Source organism: Rhea americana, unplaced genomic scaffold, assembly GCF_003343005.1.
Source record: "Rhea americana isolate MKP2758 unplaced genomic scaffold, rheAme1 scaffold_125, whole genome shotgun sequence".
Classification (NCBI taxonomy): Eukaryota; Metazoa; Chordata; class Aves; order Rheiformes; family Rheidae; genus Rhea; species Rhea americana.
The window spans coordinates 1,616,335-1,640,078 of NW_028185317.1; the positions used below are offsets into that span (position 1 = coordinate 1,616,335).

Below are 23,744 nucleotides of genomic sequence, written 5' to 3' on the forward strand. Positions count from 1 at the left end.
AGCAGAAAAAGTGATAGTGCTTGTCTTTTGCTTTAAAGTAAACGTTTTTCTTTGGTGGTAAGGATAACAACTAGCAGCTCCAGGATCTGCCATGCTCAGTCTTGCATCTGTGTTAGCCTGGAGCTTTAAGAGCCCCCTCTTACTTTCTGCGGCTTGGTGCAGTGTTAAGTATGGCTGTGTGCCTTCCCCTTCAGTGCAAGCAGCACAGGCTTGTCTGCACTGTCACTGTTTAGAAGAGCCTTAATAAACATCAACAGTAACTGGCTGCTTTCTCCTGAATAAAGTATCGGCATGGTCAGTGTGTACGAGCAACTGCTCCCTTGAGATTAGCATGTAACACAGTGGAGAAGTTGTTCCTTTGTGAGGATTTAACAGTTTTTCTGTGTTGAAATACTCACGGAATGAATGAATGAGTAAATTCTCCGATGTTTATAGTACAGCAAAGACCTGTTTATGCTCTCATATGCCTCTAGCACAAGCAGAGTTAGTGCTGTAACTGGCAGTGCTTTCACAAGAGCACTATAGGACACCAACTCCCATATACAGTCAGCTCAAATAAATAAGAGCTAGTAGTGGCTTCTGTGCTAGATTCAGTCTTCTTACTTTCAAAGCATACAAAATCTCAGATAGTTACAAGCTCAAGTATCTTTAAACACTTTGCCCACAAATCTTCCTATCCTGCACACACAGATTTGTAAAATTATCCTAACTCAGGTTCCCTTTTTGGAGCAAAGCCCCTGCACAAAGGAAACAAAGTGGGAGGGAAGAAAAAAGCAAGGTAACAGAGCTCTGTGGCTTAAGTAAACCTGTCCTACCTCTAACACTAAACTTGTAAGAAATCCACCTACTCGGCTTTCAGCCTGGAAGCATCATTCCTTGCCCAGCCCTGGCACCAAGCAGCTGCTCAGGACTGTGGCTCGTTTTGAGTCGCTCTCAGGCCCAGCCCCTCTGCAGGGCACTTCCTGGGGGAGGCGGACAAAATTTTTCCCTAGCACCTGTGCTGCTGCAAATAGCTCTTTTCTTCACAAGTTAAAAAAAATAACATTGGAACTGCTAAAGACATTCACCAGTGTCTGTCAACATTTGTAAAAGGCGGGCGGCACTGGTAAAGCAAGGGCGGGTCTGGCACGCAGGGTCACRCCTGAAAGAAACCTGTGCCTTGAAGAGGTAGCACTCATTTTTGTACGACTTTGCAAGGTGCCGTTTGCCAGCCCCTGTCGCTCCTGAAAGGCCCGATTAGGAAAGGGTAGTTTTAGGTTTGCAGCTGAACCACACTTCACACAGCAGGTCCCACAGCCCAATTTACGCCGAGCATGAGTAAAGAGGCAGTAAGGAAAAAGAAGCGCAAGGCAAAATGTTCACAGAGAAAGAGCAGTTATTAAAAAAAAAAAAAAAAACACTTTTTAAAATATATATAATATATGAACACATCTTAAGTAAGTTTGTTTTTCAGTGGTTCAGTGGCAAATACTTGGGCTCTTTTAATACAGAACAAAAGCACTTGCTCCTGAAAAACAGTACTTTCCCCTTTGCCCTTAGTCAGATTCCCCCTGGGTACCGTGATGTTAATGGCATTTTATTGAACACTATATAACTACAAGCTTAATGAACTGATGACTGATACCGTTACGCTCTTTGGAAACAAATAAAGAACAAATCATAGCTATGCTTTTACCTCTTTCACCAACTTGAAGCATGGTCATGTGTATACTGCTGTAGGTGTAAAGACCAACAAAAAATCACTAATCTATGACTGAGGTTAAAAACTGAGCAAGTGTTCTGCAGAAAACCCATCCTTTACTGTTTGTCTGTGTTTCTACTGTAAGCGATAATCTTCACACCTACTAAAACTGCAAATGGGGAACAGAATATAGAAGTAACACAATCTAGAAGCTGTAAATGTATTTGGGGGGAAAAAGGCCAATTTTCTCTCTCTGGATATTTCCCTCCTCACCGAGAACTGTGTTCTCTTTTTATTTGATTTGAAATTAAGTATCTATATCAGAGTCTACATTACCCAGTGCTTTCTAAAAATTATTTGTACTTGGCACGGTACAGTACTATGAAAGCACCTGGCTCACCAGTCTTCAAAGCCATAAACACTTCTGTTCAAAATACAGATAACAGAAGAGACATGAAGGCTGTGTTCCTGTGTAACAGTGACTAGTTTCTTACCGTTTCTATTGAGGTCTAAAAGATGTTACAGACCAAAGAAAAAGATAAGTTGCTTTTTAGTCTTTCCACAGCACAATGATCTTTCTCTCACTCTATAACCAACTGCATATTAACAAAATATTTACATGCTGTCATAGAGTTTGCGAAGAACATTTAGCAAATACCCTACCAGACTCAATATGAATCACATTTCTGAAGAATGGAAGGGGACAAGACAGTCTCTTCACAAATTATCATAGTCGTCATCATCTTCATGCTTCCTTTTCAAGGGATTTGATTCACTAGATGTATTCTGTGATGATACCATATTTGTAGTAATAAGAATGTTCTTTGGACCAATTAATGAAGGATTAATTAGAACATTCTGAACTGTTGGAGTTGTTGGTGTGGCTGTAAAGAAAAAAAGTAATTAAATGTACCGAGGGAAAAAAAACAGCTGATCTTTCCACACTTCAAAACGAACAAAAAAGCACTTCCTTCAAGCTCATAAAGCATGTAATAATCTACCATCAGAAAACAATGTTATGTGCCAAAATTCTTTTTTTCTTCTGTAACTCTTCAAAGGCATTACCAGCACAATGGAAACCTTCCTCCGAAGTTTTAATATTGTTAGTACATCAGCTGCTAAAGCTTTTCTGGAGTCACTTTTTACAAGAATTAATTGTTGGTGTTTATAAATCTGCACCAGTTTAATGTCGCATATAATAATCATTTTAGGATTTTAGGTACCAATACTCTTTTTACAGTTATATTAAGACACAAGGAGACTGAGAAGTCAAGCACGTATATATTGCCTTTAACTATGACAGGACATTTGAGATCATCAGTATACTTATTTTTTTTTTTTGATGCTGGCTATTACATCTTAAAAAAACCAGGAAAATAAATCTAAAACCAAATTTTATTGGATGGTGTAAGATTGATTTCTATGTAGAGCAACTGAACTGCTGAAAATCCTGGAATGATACTGGGAGTGCAGCAGAGCAGAAGAAAGGAGAAAGCTAGGACAAGCACACAGGCGAGAGAGAGCGAGTGAGCACAGAGATAGTATAGTTAAATTGTAAGGGAAAGCTGTCTGAAACACCAAATATTTTGGTCACCACCACTGTGCAAGAAATATGAAATAAAACTAGAAGCTACTAGAATGACCAAAGACGAGAGTGCCTGTCTTTTGTGAGGAGACACAACTAGCTGCTATTGCCAAGACTAGCAATATTTAAAAACCGAGGACGTGAAATAATTTTCACACATTATTACTATAAACTAATTTCTGTTCTGCTAAAAGGAATAACAAAAAAGCAGCACTGCTCTGAGAAGTTGTGCTTTGTAGCTTCTATTTTACCTGATTTAACTGTTGCCTGAGAAGATGGGATCTGTACGGTGAACCTCTGACCAGTCAGCGACACTGGAGTGCCAACTTTCGTTGAAACAGAGACTGTTTGTGCTGAAGGTGTACCTAAAATACAGAACAATCCAGGCAAAAGATTGCAAGAAAATAAGTAACTTGAACTCGTAAGTTTGCTTTCAACATGGAATGTATTAGTTCCAAAGAAGTAAAAAAGCCTTAAGAACACATTGATACTAGATGTATACTGGTTAGATTTTAAGGTGGCACTGCACCTTTATTCATGCCTATGAAATCCTAGGCTAGCAACAAACATGCACACTCACAAATGCAAATGCTCAGACCAAATTTTGTGAACCTTTTAGAAAAGTGAATTTTGTAGTGCTATTAACAGTTCAGTATACCACTTACATTGAGGGAAAAAAATAAATTTATTTTGAATAATTGTTTCTTGAATGGTCTCTTCACATATAGAAGTTAAAAGAAAAGCAGGAATAAAAATACAGAAGACCAGTATCATACAAACATATCCAAGTTAAAATAATATTTGAAATAACATCTCAACTGAAAAAAAGATAAAGTGTTAACAATTATATTACTTTCAGAGAGCACCCAACATTTCTTAAATGGCTTAAAAAGGTTTTGAAATACTCCTCAGAATTTTTTCCTTCACAAAATCAACATGGGAAACTGCAAATGAGCTGTTTCTTACCTAAAGTAGGTGTGCTAGGTCTGCTGCTTACAGCACCAACACTCAAGCGAGGGACTGTTATTCTTCCTGCAGAGGAAGAGACCTGTCAAGAGAGACTATTTAATTTAGCATCACATTAGAAATTAATAATTCTTAACATGAAAAGAAGAGGTAGTTCCTCCTAAAAAACTACAGACAGCCTATTTCACAGCAATAATAGATTATGTCAGTGTATTCCAACATAAAGGTCTCAAACTCTTTATGGTATAAATGGCTCTACATGGTACCTTGTGGAAGCAAAATCCCATAAGGAACACACAGACCTTCGTCAAGACTAAATAAAATAAAAACTGGACTTTCCATCTGATAACACAGAGCACCAGCAGTATGTAATCAGACACTCTTGATCACCAAGAGGTCTGTACTCTGGAAATCAAACCTAATTATTTTTTTAAACGTGATGCTGACCCCTCTAAACATCTCACAGGTTGAAGTACAGCATATATGAATTGCTTTGCCTAGGCAGCTTTCACAGATCATAGTTTGGCAGATCATAGACTTAACGTAATACCAAAGATCGGGAGATATCTGATCTGACAGACAGCACTCACGACAATCGTTGATTTTTACAGAAAACAAAACTAAAACTTCTTAATTAGTATTTCTTCCACTCTATATCTAGCACTAAGACATATCCCATATCAGTATCTGAAATATAACCTTAGGCTCATCTGTTGATACTTCTTTAAAATATGGGAAATAAAGATAAAATACTACAGACTGAGATATTCAGTATTTTTCAGCAAACAAAGAAAAATAGAAAAAAACATCTAAGGTATAAGAAGTAGAAAAAAACTCTTCAAAAATCTGAAATCTTAGTTCTGTCTTTTATAAGCCATTACAAAACTTGAAGAATTTTGCTGCAAGGCTAAAAAGAATCATAGATCCATCTGTTTTATATACTTTACAGTTGAAGTTATTAACAATAAGCATATTTGTACATTCTGAGAAACACAGACCACTGACTTAGTTTCAAATGACATTTTGGTGGGCACAGGTCTGCATTTGCACGCGTGTATCCTTCAAAGATGTGAAAAACTTGTTTGAGCATTCCTGACAAACAATGTGAAGATTAGGTGCCTCGTCAAATCAAAATGCAACGCTACCCTTACCTTCTTCTGTAAGGACTTCAGTCTGTAGTTTGGAGCTGTTAAACAGTATCTGTCAGGTGGAAGTCTGGGTCCAGAATAAGGCTTTATCAATGGCAAAGGCGTTTGATTTTTCTGTCTTGCAATATCTAACAAGAACTGAAGAGACATGGTTACGCTCCTATCTGCAGTTTTGTTATCATGGTCTGAAATTATAAATACAGTTTCTGGAATCATAAATACAGTTTTACTTACATCTCTCGGAGGTGGAGATGTAAATGACTGGTCCGTCCGACACTGGATCGCTAATCGCACATCATCTGCGTCGACATTGGATTTCTTAGCATGGCTTGAATAAATCTTTGCATCTTCTAGTATAGTTGTCACATATCCTTTGGAAAACAAAGTCTCTCATCAAGAATGGACTAAAAGTAAAACCAACAAACAAAAACTTCGAAATCGCCTATTTATGAATGAAAAAAACCCTTACACGACACAGCTTTCCTCAAAATTACGTTTAGAAACTGACAGTGAAAACGCCACCCAGGAAAGGCTTTTAAGGGCAGCATTCCCTCCTGCCACTGAGTGCTTACCCGGGCGCTCCCTCCGCAGCCGCGTCCCCGGTGCCCCTCCCCGCCCACAGGCCTCCTGAACCCTCCCCGCCGCCCTGTCACCTCCCCGGTCCCCTCGGACCTCCGTGCTCCCCCGCGCCGCCGCCGCTGCTTACTGTAGGCGAACTCCAGCATCTGGTTGATGACGCGCGGCTCGTACTCCGTGATGCCCATGTCCTTCAGGATCTGCGCCATGACCTGCGGGGCAGGAGGCAGCGGGAGGCACCGCCCGGATCGGCCCGGCCTGGTTCCCCCCCACACACACCGCCCCCCGCCGCCCCGGTACCTGCGCATCTTTGGGCGCGCTCTTGGGAGACGCCATCTTCGCCGGCTCCATCGCTTCCGCTCTGCCGTCGCGGCCACTTCCGGTCCCGTGACCGGGGCGCGCGTGCGCGGCTGCGCCATGGCGACGGGGCCTGGCCAATCGCGTGACCGGGGGGCGCGGCGGTGGCGCGCGTGCGCGCGCGCGGCGTCGCCATGGCGACGGGGCCTGGCGGCCTGGCCGGGGCCTGGCCCGGGCCTGGCCGGGGCGGGGAGCCCCTCCCCCCCCCCCGAGCCCGATGCCTGGTCGGAAACCGGGTGTTTCCTCGTGTTGCTGGAAGGGGAGAGCGCGGGAGGCGGCGGCCGTCAGGGCGCTTACAGAGACCCGCCACCCTCCACAGCCCGCCCGCCCCGCGCGTGGCACCCCGGAGCGGCAGGGAGGCCGGGCGGCCGCCGCGCTGTCCCCACGCTCCCGGCTCCACGCTCTCCCCTGGAGCTTCCCGGCCTCCTCGGGCACAGCGAGGCCACGGGGATGGTTTCTCCCGGGATTTTGTTGCTGGCTGTGAGGATCCAAGTGAATTGAGGCCTCTGGAGCAAGCGGCAATGCGCCCGTTGAACCGGCTGACATAACGGGGCGATGAAGCCAACATCCTCCTCATCCTCCTCCTCCTCCTCCCTTCCTCCTCCTCCTCCTCCTCGTCCCGCAGCGAGCAGCGGCTGACCCCACAGACCGTGCCTGCCTCTGCGGCCACCGGGGACAGAGCCGCTGCCGCTGCCCGGGTGCTTTGGCTGGCTCTGCCCTAGCACCGGAGGCCAAGTCATTTGACTCTCATGAGTCATAGCACGTTACACAAAAACATCCTGCTAGGAGGGAACGGAGGATGAATTCCAGATGCTCGCCTTAATCAAGCAAAACCCACTTTTCTTCCTCCTTTAAGGAAGGGGAGGGGGACATTGGCAGCGGGTTAGGCTGTCCTCTGCTGCCGCTGATCTCTTGAAAAGGGAGGGATGATACTGCATGGTGGTGGCGGGCTCCAGGTTTACCAGCAAGAGCAGCCAGAGGCCCTTGGGGCCCCAAAGGACTCCCACCACTGCCGTGATGGCATTCCCGGGCCAACCCTGCTGCGAAAAGTGACTCTGCGGGCTGAGAAACGCGATCGAGAGCTATAGCTACCCGCAGCGTTTCCAGCTGGAATTGCACAGCAGGAAACCATGTCGCTTCCTCACCGGGCAGGACGCTGGGCTCCGGGGTCTGCTGCCACCGAACAGAGACAGCCGGCTCCCCGCTGACAGGGATCTGCTCGAATAACGCGGGCCGCCAGCCCGCGCGGTGTTCAGCCCCGTGCGTGAGCGTGCGCACGGTGGTTTCACCATGCAGAGTCAGGCTTTGCGGATTTTGCTCTGGGGAAAGTTTTTGCAGGGGTGTTTGAGGGGCAGCACAGCACAGCCTTTGCAAATGGATTGCTTTTCTTTCTTTTCTTTTTTTGAGGTATTTAGGTGCCTAAACCTGTGACTGGCTTTAGAAAAACACAGGCGGTGCCCACATCTCATGGAAATGGCAGCAGAAATCTCCCTAGCATTAAAACCAGAGCTCCATCAGCATAATGCAGTGCCTGTATTCAGCACTGACCTTTCAAGCCCAAATCCCACACTGTTTGGTTATACAGAGTGCTGGCTTCTGAACAGCCTTTAAGACAAGAAAGACTGCAAAGGGTACAGCTCTGAGGAGAACAGAATATAAGAGGATTATTTTTGTACTAGGTATCCTACTTGCTCCTTGCCAATGACCAAGATCTCAGGGAATATAGGAATTTCCTTAAACCACGGCAGCACACATCCTGCTGCCAAACCGAGTAGAGTACCCAACATGTCTGGTACTGAGCATCGCTGCTCCCTCCTGGCGGTGTGCAATTAATCTCCAGCTTCCTGGAGTCTTTCCTCGTGTTTTTGCTAGCTTTGGCCCACTTTTCCCCTTGCCTCCCCCACACTGGCACTTACCAGCTCATAATCTCCGCTCTTTTCTGAAGTGGAAAGTAAATCAGGACTAAGTGTCAGGCTGTCTCATTTTTAAGACTGATGTTGGAATAAAGACTTTCCCATCCTATCTTAATAATCTCATTAAAACGCTGTCTGTAGACATTTCTCACTCCATGGCATATGCTGAGGAGCAGCTCAAGTGGGAAAGGCCTTAGGTAAACATAGCACAATGGAAAATTATGTAACTGGCCCAAATGGGCTAATTGAATTTCCGTGTCAAAGAACTGTTTCAACCTACTTGGTAACTGATGGCAGTTTTTGCAGGGTGAGGAGGAAAGCAGAGCGCAGCGTTCATGTTTAACACAGCCGCATTGGCGGTGTTTAGGTGGAGGGGAGGAAAACAGATGACTGTTAAATGGGCATGTACCGGAACCGACGACAAAAAAATCAAAGTGGCCCAACCTGTTCCCTCAGAAATCGTTTGGGGAACTCCAGCTGCTCTGGGAACCTCCTGGCACAAACAGCATCTTAGTCACCAATGGCAGAAAAGTCATTCTGCATGCTGCAGTGGCAGTGTCCTGTGTCTACCTGGTGCCGGGAGCACCTGCAAACCTCCCCGCTCATTGACAGAGCTGCACGGAAATGCTCTTCTCACCTGAAGATTTCCACTCCCTGTCGCTTGCAAGCACTGAAGGAACCTGGAAAACTGCTGAACAAGTCTGGAGAGCTTTTCCTGTCCTGTTCATGTCAGGGTGGATGGCCTCTCCTTGCACATACTCTGCAACAGATCACTAGCGATGGCACCAGATCCATCTTGCAAGCCATACACATAGTGGAGTTCACAGGACATGAAAATTGGTAGTTTTCTAATCACTCTGAAGCTAATGGTAAAAACAGGAATGGTAAATATTGCTCTACAATGGTAAATACTGTTTTTAAAAGGTTATGTCTAGAAAATGATAGAAGTATGAATCTAATATTCCTCCACATTCTCATAAATTAGACTAATTGTCATTTACATAGTTAGCTTAATTTGTGGAATGTTTATGAACACCATTTTGATTTGTTTTTTATCTGATCACTTAAGAACCGTTGAGTAGCAGCTTCACTGGCACTTGGACACTCGGGCCAAAACATGCCTCCTCCTTGTCATGAATCTGGTTTCCATCGCACGGACACGTGAAGCCAGCCCTTCCCTTTGTTCTGAAGCCAGAAATGGGCTCCATCTCCACTTACTGCTGTTCCAGAAATGACACAGACTGCTCTGAAGATCAGTCTTTTTCTTTCTTTGACATTCACATTTTGGTGCCTGTGACTATAATTTCTATCCTCTTGGTTTTCTTTGGCATTTCTGGGAATTTGATAACAATATGAATTTTCAAACACTCACAAGAAATAAAAACAACCATTAACATGTACCTGTCTAGCATGGCGCTTTAGGACACCCTGATTTTCCTTGGCCTGCCATCGGACCTCTACTGGATCTGGAAGTACAGGCTATACATTTTGGGGAATTTTCTCTGCAAGTTCTTAATCTACTTGAGCGAAACGTGCACGTACTGCGCCATCCTGCACATCACCATGGTGAGCGTGGAGCGGTACCTCGCCATCTGCCTCCCCGTGAGAGCCAAAGCGGCGATCACCGAGTGCCAGGCGAAGCAGGTCATCCTGGCGCTGTGGGGCTTCTCCCTCCTGAGTGCCAGCCCCATCCTCTTCCTCTTCGGGGTGGAAGAGCGCAACGGCAGCCAGCCACGTGCGAGACAGGAGTGCAAGCAGACAGAGCGTGCTGCCCGCGCAGGGCTGCTGGAGACCGTGGCCTGGGTCTCCACCGTTTATTTCTTCCTGCCGATGCGCTGCCTGACTCTGCTCTACGGGCTCATCTGCAGAAAGCTGTGGCGAAGCCGGCAGCTGTTGCAGGGGCGTCAGGCTGTGAGCAGAAAAAAAGTACCACGAACAGATAGTCAAAATGCTGGATAAGAGGGGTTTTGAAGTCCAGTCGGAAAAGCTGCCTTCCCTAATCACTCCTGATTACTGGGGCAAGCCGTCATGATGCGGGAGGAGAAGAAATTCAAAGCTCACAGTGGCTTAAAATCAACACAGTTAGGGCTTATGTTCCTAGCTTTTCCTGGTGAGGCGTTCCCATCTGAACAGTGCTCAGGCTCCTGTTGCACTGAAGGGAAGCAAATGCTTGTTTTGAGACCACGTTCCTCTTTTCTACCCCTATCTCTGACCCTGTGGGATTAAAATAAAGAAATGGAAAAATTCTGCAACTTAAAACCAGACCAAGCACTTCCCTTCTTGTAGCAAGGAAAGGTTTTAAAACCACTTTCCCTGCAAAATATGTAGAGCTTAGTGACTCGGGTTTGGCCGGGATGGTAACTACCCGTGTGTCTGGGTTTAGCTGAATGCAATCTTTATTCTGCCCCAGCTGATACCTGTGGCTTGGGGCAGATTCACTGAACCCGGCAGGTTTTGGCTCTCCTCCCCTCCGTTACAGCACATCTGAGAGTCGCCTCCAGCAGCTGTTACGGACCGAGGTGGGTTGTGTTGGGTGTCCCACCACGAGTGCCCTGGCCGGGTGCGCACTCGCTGCGATGGGTCTCTGCCCAGCCTTTCACCCTTCCAAGCGGTGCCAGTGCCAGGCATCACAACCAGGGCCACAGGCCTGATCTGTCAGGCCTCAAGCAGTTCACGGACTTTTTTGGTATCTTTCTGCAATGGAAAATGGTTCAAAGACTAGCCCAGGGCTAGAGCAGGAAATAGGTCCCTTTTCGGTTCCCTGCGCAAACTCCCCCATCCTGAGATCCCTCGTCCTCCCAAGCCCCCGCTGCAGCAGAGACGCATTTTCGGCAGGCACCCAGCAGCACCCATGACTATAGATACCTGCAGAAAAACAGACCACAGGAGAACAGTGCAGTCTTGCTATTCATTTGCTGTTTCCTTATGGTTTCTTTTTTTTGCTTATTAAGTGCTCTGGTTTCCCTCCTCTTCCTCAGTGTCTCACGACACCTCCCAGACCCCAGCTTCTTTGATCACTTTGCTTTGTGGCTTGTTCCCCTTCTCCATCTCCTCACACCTCGCCTGTTTCCCCCCCCCCCCCCCCCCCGAAATCCATAGCAGGATTTCAATGATTACTCATGTTTTTTTTAGGAAAAAAGAGGGCAATAGCTCCTAATTTAAGCACGGGTCTGGGGCTGCTTTGCCCCCCCCCCAACCCCAATTTGATTCCATATCTCCACTGGGCAGCACGGGTGCAGCATGCCCTGTTCTAATTGTAGTCATTTCTGTGTGCAGCCTTAAACGCGTGGTGCTTGAGGTCGCCAGTAACCACAGCACAACAGGAGCTGCTCAGGGCAGGAGCTTTCGTCTTTGCGGGGCAAAATGTTGCAAGCTGATGTCTCAGTCACAGAATAAAACTTTAAAGAAGCAGAAGAACTTGCTCAAAATGACTAAACTGGGTTCGCTTCCTCCTTCAGCTGTCGTCGTCTTGGCCTTTGTACCGTGTTGGCTCCCGTTCCGTGTCGGCCGAATCGTCTTCGCCCAGACTGAAATCATCCTGTATGACCTCACGCCGTATTTCAGCCTCATCTCCATGCTTCTCTTCTCCCTGGGGGCTTCTGTAAACCCAATAATTTACAATGTCATGTCTCAGAAATACAGAGGAGCAATGAGCAAAGTCCTGCACCACGAGCAAACTCGGCACTGCAGGAGCCTGACCAGGCGTGAGAAGGTTTCTTCTGAGAGTACAGAACTTGGCTCATTCACGTAAACTGTTCAGCATTAAGTCTTGCCAGCCCTTATGCTGTGCCATGAGTTAAAATCCTGGTAGATTGTGCACATGCTGATTGGAATGTATTTTAAGGCTGTCCTGTGAATGCTAGGACTTACTTTTCACTAGACGTTTCCTGAGATACATTTATGACGTTTTTAGGAGGGTTAGAGTCAATTCAAATTATTTCTACAAATAGGGGCAGCCTCTGTCAGAGGCTGGGCTTTCTCTTAAGCGAATTTACCAGCCACGTTTGCAGGCTTCACTGTCCACAAAGCTCCTGTTTAAGGGATTTCTCCCTCGTTTTTTTGGACCAGAGACTTTGCTAAGCACAGGCTTYGTGAAACATAGTTCATTATTTTCTTCCCACAGAAGCTAAGAAAGATAAAGTTGAGATTAAAGCCAGTCCAGTTGTTTGCTCTCAGCAAATAAATGCAAGGAATATAATCTGTACGATACTTGAAAGCAATAGGAAACTATTTACCTGTTGAGCCTGTGAAAGCATTGCCGCCTTCACAAAGACCTGATTTATTACTCACCCTTCAGGTCTCTTGAGCTGCTTCCCTCATTTTCAGTCTTTTATCCTGTTCTTTATTCAAACTATACCTAGCTTTCGGCAAAGGTAGGCCCTGTCTCTTCTAAGCACCGCACAAATCCTAGCAGGAAGCAGTACTTGCCTTGAGAGCTCATCCAAACAGACAAGGAACAAACTGCAGCTGCTGGTGAACGCTGGGGAAGCGAGAGCAGAAGGTATTTGCTTGTTTTCCTTGTTCGTAAGGCAGATAGGCAAACGCTGAGTCCAGATCACCAGCACGTGGTCTGCCCTCGCCCTGCTGACCTCAGAGGAAAGGGCTCAAGGAATTGCACTGTTTGGTCCCCCAGACCAACACATCTGCTGGGAAGCAGAAGGACAATATTGTGTTAAAGCAAGCCGAGCTTTGCAGAACCCGAGGAGCAATTCTTTTTGCAAGAAATTCTGTGAAGGTCTGACTTTGTGACTAGGGTGCACGTCCCACACACCACCAGTGATACTCACCATGACTGGTCATCCAGGGAAGCATGGCAAGAAATGACAGCACGGGCGGTAAACCCATGCCCCGCCAGTCCTCAGGTCAACTGTTCCTTTGCCCTTTTGGATCATGCTCATCTGATCTGTTTTTAGAAACTTGCAGTGATGGAGGCTATACTACTATTCTGGTATCTCTTCTGGTGGTTTCCTATCCTCACCTCTAGAAAGTTTTCTGTAACATCCATCCCTGCTGAAAATGAAGGTCTGTTCCCTTTCAGGCTGAAGGGAATTATTCCTCCCCTTCTTTCTTGGAGACAGCCAAGCAATGCCTGTTGGAAGGCATTCCTCCCTTTAGAAACATGCATGGACTTTCTTTTGCAAGCCACACGGGCTCTCTCAGGACTGCTGTCCGTGCAATCCTCTGGAATCTCTCTCGTTAGTCTGCCCCTTCCGAAGGTGCAGTACCCAAAACTGGAGCGCTACACGGCAGTGACAAACACCCGATACACCCACAGCCGCACAGAGTAACTATCTTCTGGATCCCACAAGGTACCTTGTTCATGCACCCCAGTGCATGATGAACATCATTTGCTATCCCTCCCATCTTTCTTTGTAAGGAAAAATAAAAATCTAACAGTGCAGACTCAGGTGGAAAGTGTTGACTCTTTTCTGGGAAAAGCATCTACAGTAATTACTGAAAGCTAAACAGAACTTAGAAGTGCTGAATTTCAGTATGCCCCTTTGCAACCACCTGCTATTCAGCATGGGTTTCGGTCGTGGTGTCCCCATACCAGTTTCCTAGGAAGGATGACCTGCAAAGGTCTGAACTCATCATTTGGACAGGATATACTGCCACAGGCTCGCAGAAGGAAAGCGTCACCATCGACTCTACCGATGCGGCCGAGAGCCATGTAAAATCACTTCTGCACGCCCTTGCCGAGTTCTGAGGGCAGGATAAAAACCCTTCAAGAAGCAGAAGTTTATACACCCTTCATGGCACGGGACAAAACGAAATCAAAGCAGTGGTAAATCCACTCCTTCGATTTCGTTTTCAGGACAAAAATGGTTGGAAAGAGCGAGCCAGCTTGCATTTTCCTCCCCTGCCTTGCAAGTGTTTCTGCTGGCTGAAAACCTGAAGTCAACTGATTCAGGCACAGCGTCCCCTCCATTTCCAACATAAATCAAGCTTCCCCAAGAAGAGTCCAGGGCACTAGCAGCGTATCCCTGGCAGTGACTCCAGGTGTCCTGGTTTGACAAACAGCAGCAGAAGCATCCCCAGAGGTGCTGCACACCTCTGCACTAAGGATACGCCTCCTTCGATAACACCGAAGTTTCTGAAAGTGTATGGGACATCCATCTGAAACACCTCGTTCCTCCAGAGATGAAATGTATGGACCCTAAACAGATTTATTTCGTCCTGGAATTCTCCCAAATAACTTTTCTCGCAGAATGATTTTTAAAGGCAGCCTTTAAAGCTCTTTAGTAACCATTCTATATTCATTTCTTCAGCCTAAATTGTGATACTGCTCCTGAATAAAGTTAAAAATATACAAAAATACACAGCAACCTTATCATCAAATTTGAATACATTTGTATTATTTATTGGCTGTATTAAATATATTATCTATTTGATAGTTACAATTTAGTAATACAATGCATGGCAGCTTTAACAAGTTTGAGATACCTCAAAATTACAATACAAGAAAAATGGAAAGATACCTAATACATTAATGCCACTAGGGTATATCATTCTGGAATGGGTAATAGTTGATGTAAAAATCTGTATTATGGTAGGCTTTCCAGTGTGTTTTCTGGAAACATGAACATTTTGTGGCAATTACAGAACTTTATTTTACGTTTTAGGAGTCCTGACTTGTTAGTATTTACTCTGCAATCCTAATTTACCTTTTAAAATTATCAGAAATATTATTGCCAAATAAATCTCTACAAACGTCATTCTAAGAGTTAAAGAAATAACCCTTTGGCAATAGAGATTTGCTGAAGGCAGTCTTATTTGCTAAAAGTTGACTATGAAGAGAAATAAAGACAGACTGTAAACTCTTCTGCAAACTAAAGACACTAATATCTGTATAAAACTCTTTCCAACTCTGGAGGAAGAGATTTCTATGATATAATAAATGATTAACTTAAAGTTCTGCTACAAGTAGAACAATACATTCAAACATACATTTCCAGGACTTTTAATCAAAATAAATAGAGTACAAAATGAAGAGTACATTTTGAAAAAGATTAATTTCAGATTGCACCATAAATCTACTTTTAAGAGTATTAAGCGATACTATGTCATAATTTAGGTTTTCCACATCTGAAATACAACACAATGCCTCAAACTATAATGCAACATTATTCATCAACTGCCATAGGAGAAAGACCCTTAAAGTGATTAATTATTTGAAATACTTAGCCTGTAGCACTATCACATTCAACATTCCACGTACAAGTGTGTTGTTCTGATGTATATAAAGTGTAGCTGTAGCCTTTGCAAAATATGCTAAATCTAAATTTCTATGGCATGTGCCATTACTATTAGGAAGACCCATTCTGAAACATGTTCTAAATTTACAAGTTCCATCTTTCAAAATATTTGATATAAAGAAGACAGCTGTCAGACTCATCTTTAGATATCTGCAAATAGATTTAACACGAACAGTCATATGTAGTGCACAGTGTCCACAAAAATAACCCCTAGACAAATATGACAAGTTTCAGAAAAGTTCATAGCAGACTGAATATTCTCATCTAGAAAACAATGGAATGTGAAACTGCTACCACTGGGATAGCAATTTGTTTAAAACATTGTATAAATGTTATCTAAAAAGAGTTCTTTCATGTACAATTTGATAATTCAGATTAAGTTAGAAGGGCATCCAAAAGCAGTTTCAACTTTTTATTTTTAGGTTAATAATAGTACAAAAACATTTGCTCAGTTTGAGCCAAATAGTGTAACATTTATCATAAATGCACTCTTTCTCCTTAAAGACAATACCTGTGCTTTTCTGAAAACACTGCAAAGATTTAATCAGAAGCACAGGAAATTACTTTTCTCTCAGGCACTGAGAGTGAAATGTGGATTGGGCCAACAGCTGCTCACCAACAGCAGAAAGCATTTCATTCAGAAATGTGCAATACAAAAGGGGCCTTTTTTGCAATGTTACATACGAATGCAATTGCCGTATGTACATTACGTCCTGCTAACATTTTGTCTAGCATTTTAATTAAAATTCTAAAAATGCTGGCACCCTCTACTTTAACATTTGAAATGATTATTATTGAATCCCAAATATTAAAATAACTGTAAAGTAGTAATATCACTAAGTCAAAGTCAATATTCTGCTTTCCTTCTACAGTATATTAAATGTGGTATGCTCTAGTAATGTTTTGCAATACAGTACTGCTCTAAGCTTAAGCATTTGTGCTGCTGTATTTCATGTATACCAAGCTACAACAATACCTGATTAAACATTGCTGATTGACTACCACTGCTCTAGTTTTACTTTAAAAGGACTTGTTCTAATAATGCCTTCTCTCTCCAACTGGCCAAAGGGCCCCCACTTTGAATTCAGAGAGGAAGAGTGTGCACACACACACCAGTGTGCATAAGGCAGTTTTTTTGCTGTTTTATTAACAGCTAACCCTGATTACAGAGGACCCAGGATTACCCTTTCTACAAGAAATCTGTGTTCAGTATTTGGAAAGGATCTGCCAACCCAGCCTCACTGTTAGCCAGCAGCAGAAGTGGAAATGCAATTTTCTATACATTTCCAGCTAAGATTTTAATTAGAACTAACCATAAATACCCGAAATAGCTTCTGTACAAAAAGCTGAGCGCTCAATAGGCTCTAGTCTACTTGATTACAAAGTACTGAATAACAACAGCAAATAAAATAGCAACCACTGCAAATCCGCAAAGAAGAACAATAGCAATGAAGCGCTCTTCACGTAACGTCTTCTTAGTCTCTGCCAATTCTGTTGTCGGATCAGCACACTGTGGAACCAGCTCTTGTTTTTGAGATGAGAATACTGTACTGGGACTGTAAGGTCCATACAGTTCTTGTGATCCAGTAGAGTCTTGGGACTGACGGCCAGCGCAGACTCTGATCCGATATTCACAGTTTGTCTGCAAGCTTGTGAGACGGAACGATGTCTCTGGCCCCTTGTATACCTAATAAGAGCATGAAAAATGAGAACCAATTTAACCGTGATTCATCTTACAAACAGTGAGTGATATTTTCCATGTAGCATTCTACTGCATGACACAGGCAATGCCGGGCATGGCCAGAAGTCATTCTCTTCCAGCCAACTTGAAATAAAATCTCAGCTTTTATTTCTGAAGAGTGAATAAATCAAAAGCATCCCATTATGCTCCACTGAATAGTGACAAATCCCAGATCTGGATTTTGCAGCTCAAAAAAAAATTACAGTTCTACAATGCTGACAAATGTGGGCAAGTGCTGTCTGTGACTAATGAAGACAACGACGTCATAGACTGTAAGATTTAAGAATCAAAGAGTCACAGGAAATGCTGGGAGAACAGGCTAAAACAGTGTCAACTCACTTCTGTATAAGCAGCTCTCCCAACGACTCTCAAATCTGTCTTTGCAGTCATTTGCTTTTACAGTACAAGCAAAAGCTCACTATAGAGCTGAAACATTTAAGTCTCTCTCTTTATAGATCAGTTCCTATTAAGTGCTTTTACTTGAAAGGAGGAGTACAAGAAAATTGAAACTGGCCTGCTAATGAAGCAGATGGTCTGAAGAAAACAATCAGGAGAATGAACGTAAGGAAAAAAAACAAACAAACAAAGCAGGCCAAAAGCAGCCACTGGCAGGCAGACACTCCCTAGGGAAGCGAGGCTTCTTCCTCAAGCTTTGTGTACCATGTTGATACCAGTTTAAATGAACTGAACTTGTCTGCTAAGGTGGTCAGAACTCTGGGCAAGCAAGACATGCAGGTATACTTGTCAATGCATCAGGTTCAAGGGTTGATGACTTTCTGGAACTAAAAATGACCTTTCAGTACCTGTTAATGCTGAAGTCCACTATTATTTGTGAACTACTGTCCTGAACAGGTGAGTAGCAGTAGCTTTGTGCTGTAAAGCTAATATCGTTCCTTTTGAGATTGTCCAAAGACCCACTGAGGACCGTTATCAAACTGCAAAGCCTTTCAGCATAAGGATGGTGCCAATCTTCTAAAATCAAACTCGGGAACTTGCTACAGAATCATGCACCGTTCCATTTGCTAAAAGCTGGATGTTTCTTTTCAGGTGAGAACAGGCTAAACTGTGAACTGGTAACTCAAAACTGTTTAGATCAAGAGCAAGCACATTCACGTGTACTTGGATACTCCTCATTCCAGACAGAGTGAAGTTTGGAAGTCAAAACTCACTTTCTATAGGACTGGCAAATCTCAAAGGCTGAAGAAGGTTGTGCTACTATGCTGGTGGCAGAAGCAACAGATGCTGTACTGACTAGCCACATTACAGAGAATCTTTGAGGAAAGACCCTCCATAAAGAGAGAGCATGCCAAAGAAGTAAGTGTTCTTCCAAAATAAAATGCAGTAAATTGAGCACGATTAAATCTCAGAACAAGGACAGCCAAGATGGGAGACAATGACAGTCTGTCATATGATACTACAATGAGGACCTAGGATATCAAAAGGTGACAGAAAATGAGAAACACGCACCTATTTGGACAGAATGTGTATATGTTCTTGCATGTACTGCCAAGAAAAAAAGGTCTTTGAACATCAGCAGAGCTTATGCACACTCATACCACACAATCAAGTTCCTCAAAAAAAAACAAAAGACTTGCAAAGGAAGAAAAAAAAAAAAAAAAAGAAAAGAAAGAAAAGAAAAGAAAAGAAAAGAAAAGAAAAAGAACCTACTTGCTGTTGGGTAAACGAAATCAATCTCAAGACAAACAGTCAGAACAGACTGCCCACCCATTATCTGCCCAACCCTAGATGCCTGAACATACAATCTGTAGTTTCATTACTTTCCTGGGACGCGATTAAAAAGGTATGATACGCATGAAGAGATTTGAAAGTACTGCTTTGAACAGATTTGAAGCAAGCTGAAGACAGACAGGAACTATAATGTGCTTTGGAACAACTTACTATTGAGAATCTAATCAGATTTGGTAAAAATCAAGAGGATAATTATTACAATACTTTTAAAAAGCAAAAATTACATTTCAAAGTAAAAAAAAATTATGTTGATAAAAAGTACCTGATCGAACTCTCTCCCAGCAGCAAGCTGAAGGATGTAAACAATGGAATCTCCTTTCATCGGTTGTAAAGGTTCCCATGTGATTTCGTAAGTGTTTTCTTCCAGCTGATTTGCTTTGGGTGCTGGAAGAAAGTGATTTGTTGGTATTTTAGGAAAGAGAACAATGGCCTTAACAAATGTTCTTGCCTTTTCTAATTAGATGAAAAGAAAAAGGGCCAAAATTGTTAATTACAATGACTCATATTCACAGTTAACTGGGCAAAGAGTCTTACTCAAAAGGTTCATCTGGTTCATCTGGCACCTCATAAATAGAAACTAGACAGTTATGTTCCTAACTAAAAATAAATTCTCTTAATATAGAGGGCAGGCAACACTAACAAGACTTTTTTTTTTTTTTTTTTTTTAATCAGAATATCTGGGGTTGGAAGGGACATCTGAAGATCATCTGGCTCAACAATCCCTTCTCAAGCACAGTCAGCTACAGCAGGTTGCCCAGGATCATGTCCAGTTGGGTTTTGAATATCTCCAAAGAAACATTCAAATCCTTCATCTTTTCACTGGTTTCACAGACAATATAGATTTTTTGCTTAAAATACACTTTGATTTTGTAAATTTTCCATTTAAAGTGTATCAGTTCTAAGGCAAATGACTTGACAACTTAAATCTAAAAATTTAAGTAGGGTTTTCCAATACATTTGGTAGCAATGTAGAAGTAACAGTCATTCTTAGAGGTAACGAAAGACATTCAGATCATCCTAAGCAATCAGGATTTCTGTTTTGTACTACTTTCTGTTTCTTTGCTGTATTTCATTACATAAACTTACAAAATGATTACTGTAATAAGCTTACGCCACATTTATCTTCCTTTCTAGCCGACAAGGTTGAGCTTCTAAAGCCTAATGCTTGTCCAGATGAGTAGGCACTTTCAAATCACTAGGGAGAACATCATTTATGTCCCTATATGTCCAGAGTTGAAATCAAATGATATAAACAAGGTTCATTAAATTGATTTTGCAAATACTTAGCGTTCTGATCTTCATAATTACATTCCCTAGAGTGGGATCCTTAACGTTCATATTACGAAGTGAAGATTCAGAGGATGTATTTGTATTGTGTTCTCATTTGCCTACACGTTAACTTGTATCAAATGATAACTACCCTGAGAAACCAATTGAAAACAGGTAGAGAAGAGTCCACTGTCAGAGGTGGAAGGGATACAGTGTGGGAGATGGCCACACACTGGTTTCCAGCCAGTAAAACCCTTCTTATGCCAAGAAAATGCTCAAACACAACTAGTTTCTATGTCCCACACAGGCCATGGAAAGAGGCTGGATCAAGAAATTAGTCAGATTTGAGCGCTTAACATACTTCATAAATGGCTTGCACAGGTTTCCAGAGCTGTATAAGCTCACCTTTAAGAGATGCTGGTGGAGACTTAGTTGTAGTGAAAGCATAAACTTCAGAAAACTCCCCCTCTCCAGCATCATTATATGCCTGGATTTTAAAATAGTACGTAGTGGATTCACTGAGTCGCTGTACCTTGTACGTATGACAAGGACCACTATAAACAGTAACAAACCTGGAAGGAAAAAGAAAAAAAAAATATACACACACACAACTTAAGAGTTACTCAGTAATCACTAACTTCTATGTTAACATTGCAAGTGAGCTTGGTGAAAATTTTCATGTAGAAATTTACTACAAAAATAGCAACAATAACTTTGGGGGCAAATTCACAATGTCCAAATGAGCTTCTCCATTATTTACTGTATTATTCACAGAGGTAAGAGAACTTTAAATGTGTTAAAAGCTGAACATCAAGTTGTTAAGCAACAATATCCTTAATGTTCTAATTATCTTACCTTCCAAACCTGTCCTCCATCTGCAGATTGAACTGTGTAGGATTGGTGATTAAAGCTCTGCTAGGACCTTCACCCCATTTAAGTTTAAGGCTCTGGTAGCTGAAGACCACACATTCAAGGTGAGGAGGGTCAGGAGGTAGTGGTTTTGTTTTGGCTTTAATGGAATGACTGAAAGGACCAACTCCAAAGCTGTTTATGGCCTGTACTCTAACTCTAGAAATGTGAGAAGAGCAGCTGTATGAGTAATTTACTGAAGTCCTGAAGAAATACTAGGTAATGAAGTGTAAGTTAACCTTTGTAGCGAATATGGCTACAAACAACAGAACAATTAGAAAGCAGATAGAAAGTAAACTTTAACTATTAAAAATACTCTATTTTAAAATAAATCAAAATAATTACATTGTTTTGCAACATAACAAAACTTCAGTATTTCTCAGTATTGTTCAGGTTTACTCTAAGCAATGGACAAGTGCCCAGGTCCTCCACCATCACCTTAACCTGAACTGCTTGCCTAATGTTGACAATGATGTTCCATAACCTGAACTGAACTTTAACCAAACCTAAGGCCCAATACAAGAACAGTTACCCTATCCATATATTCAGCCTATTTTGGTGAGATGCTAATCATCTCTCTATACATATTGCTTCCAACTAAAAAGGTTCTAAATCCACAAAACCTAGAACAATGTCTTCGATTTGAGATAGAATAAGCATCTTAGCACAGCATTCCCTCTTGCCCCTGAACATCATAGTTTAATTCTAGATATGACTGTTTTATTTATTTTTTTTTTGAGCTGCTGAATAAATCAGGCATGTATTTAACAAAAGCAAAAAACTGCATAAGGCCATATATGTAACGTTTGCATTTATTCTTCTTCCTCCAGGCTTAAAAATTCCTATATTTATACATTTATACCGTCTAATTGCAATGCAACCTTTATAGGAGTGACATTTATGTGATATTTTCCTAGCATTAAGTACTATTAAATATCAAAAATACTATGCTACTAACAAATATCATTTCATGAGTCACACCTGTGAAAGATCAATTCTAATATTCAAGTGCTATTTGTTTTTTTTTTTTTGTTTATAAATCATATTAGCTGAACATTACAAAGAATGAAGAAAAAATGCTGCAGATTATTGGGGATCTAAAGTTCTTATAGAATGGTAGAGTATCTGACAGCACTACAAAACTATACTGCAGAACTCTACAGCAAAGTATTTTATATTTTGACACAAGTTTGTGTAAGTTTCATTTGCTAGGTAACAGATTTTTCATGAACGCTGCTCGATAATTGTATCAACAGTTGGAGGAAACCCCTGCTGTACATATTTTAGTGAACCAAAAAAAAAACAAAAAAAAACAAAAAAAACCCCCAAACCTGAAAGATATATCGGAAGTGAGACAAATGCAGTTACAGACTATTTTATGAAGAAATCTCTCAACTTTCTTTCTCTCTCCCATAATACCCTGTACTGAAGGATGCAAGAAAGAGGATACAGAACTAGCCAAGTATCATCATGTCCTACTAAAATAATCACATCACATCATTTCAGGCATTTAATTATCCAAGTTATGGCTTTAGTCTCCATTGAGTAAAGCCTTCAATCACTGTGTCTCTTGTGTACAGTGTATGCCAATTTGTTTACAAGTACTTCACTCAGTGACCCTTATCTGATGTGTTAGGAATGAATGCTGAATCCATCAATATTAAGGGAAAACAGCCAGGCAAGTCCCATCAAAGAAGAATCAACTTACTGAGTACTCAACAAGCATTTGTGTTTTGTCTACAATGTATCAGTGAAACTCTTGCTCTCTTCAGCAGCACAAAGTACAGTACTATTCAGAAGCTAACAGAGTTGGTCTATTTTCCATTTAGATTACCCCTCAGATCCCATTCACAAGCACTGGTTTGCTTAAGACTGCCCATTAGAAATGACCCTCCAAAAATATACTGTAGTCTGAATGAAGCTGTTACAAAACCTTAAACACACTGTCCTTAGAGCTATGGATTCAAACTTCTACAAAGGCAGTTTCAGAATAAAACAATAAATTATTACCTGTACAGAGTGTCAGGCAGTAGATTCTCAAGAACATGGCTTGTGTTTCTACCAATAGTGACAAGCTGTTTTTCCCCATATTCTATATTATATCCAGTGATCTCTGACCCATGACAACATGGTTCTTCCCAATGAATTGCAAGGCACGTTGATAAAGGAAGAGAAATCTCCATTTGATCTTCGTCAAGTAAATGCAGTACTGATACTGCTGCAGGCACTGATGCAGGGGTTGTCACCACACCAATCTCACCAAACAACCCAACTCCAGCGATATTCACAGCCTGAAAGACCGACCACGTATTGTTTACTGAACCCGCATTTTTCTAATCAGATAGTCACATCTATCAGGCTTCCAATTTACAGGTCATTAAAAGCAATTTGGAAGAACATGGAAAAATTCCAAAATTAAATGTAAACATGTAAATCCAGAACTGAATACAGTATTTTACTTTCGTGAGTAAGATCATAACCAAGCAGCACTGCTTGCACGATAACTGAAAAGCAGTGTATTTTGCAGCATTGTTACCTAGGAATAACAGTAAGTGATAGTTATTAAACATAACCACAGTTTACTGAGTAATATG

General features: G+C 42.2%; 3 protein-coding genes across 3 annotated transcripts in view; 1 reads left to right on the forward strand and 2 right to left on the reverse strand.

Moving 5' to 3' along the window:
- Positions 1–1,357: 1,357 nt before the first annotated feature.
- TAF9B (TATA-box binding protein associated factor 9b) lies at positions 1,358–6,332 on the reverse strand. Its single transcript, XM_085325966.1, has 7 exons — positions 6,257–6,332; positions 6,087–6,168; positions 5,615–5,751; positions 5,384–5,518; positions 4,233–4,314; positions 3,518–3,631; positions 1,358–2,565 (listed from the first exon to the last, which is right to left on the reverse strand). Exons 1-7 carry the CDS (start codon positions 6,305–6,307, stop codon positions 2,399–2,401), a joined length of 768 nt encoding a protein of 255 aa, XP_085182092.1. The 5' UTR covers positions 6,308–6,332; the 3' UTR covers positions 1,358–2,398.
- Positions 6,333–9,423: 3,091 nt separating this feature from the next.
- LOC146600224 (growth hormone secretagogue receptor type 1-like) lies at positions 9,424–11,977 on the forward strand. Its single transcript, XM_085325999.1, is given in 3 exon segments — positions 9,424–10,152; positions 10,819–10,912; positions 11,685–11,977. Coding segments are annotated over 3 exon segments (1,116 nt in total).
- Positions 11,978–14,588: 2,611 nt separating this feature from the next.
- LOC146600225 (fibronectin type-III domain-containing protein 3A-like) overlaps positions 14,589–23,744 on the reverse strand; it is a 48,568-nt gene continuing 39,412 nt past the window's right edge. The window contains exons 22-26 of the mRNA XM_085325971.1: positions 23,161–23,441; positions 21,097–21,309; positions 20,647–20,813; positions 19,235–19,356; positions 14,589–17,169 (exon numbers count right to left, since the gene is read on the reverse strand). Of these exons, the coding sequence (XP_085182097.1) occupies positions 16,852–17,169; positions 19,235–19,356; positions 20,647–20,813; positions 21,097–21,309; positions 23,161–23,441 (1,101 nt within the window). The 3' untranslated portion in view covers positions 14,589–16,851. The remainder of the gene's footprint in view (positions 17,170–19,234; positions 19,357–20,646; positions 20,814–21,096; positions 21,310–23,160; positions 23,442–23,744) is intronic.

Coding starts and splice junctions, on each gene's coding strand:
- TAF9B (XM_085325966.1), bottom strand. CDS start 6,307: ATGGAGCCGGCGAAGATGGCGTCTCCCAAGAGCGCGCCCAAAGATGCG. Junction 3,632..4,232: donor ACCTAGCACACCTACTTTAG/GTAAGAAACAGC, acceptor TCTGTATTTTAG/GTACACCTTCAGCACAAACA. Junction 2,566..3,517: donor TCAGGCAACAGTTAAATCAG/GTAAAATAGAAG, acceptor TTTTCTTTACAG/CCACACCAACAACTCCAACA.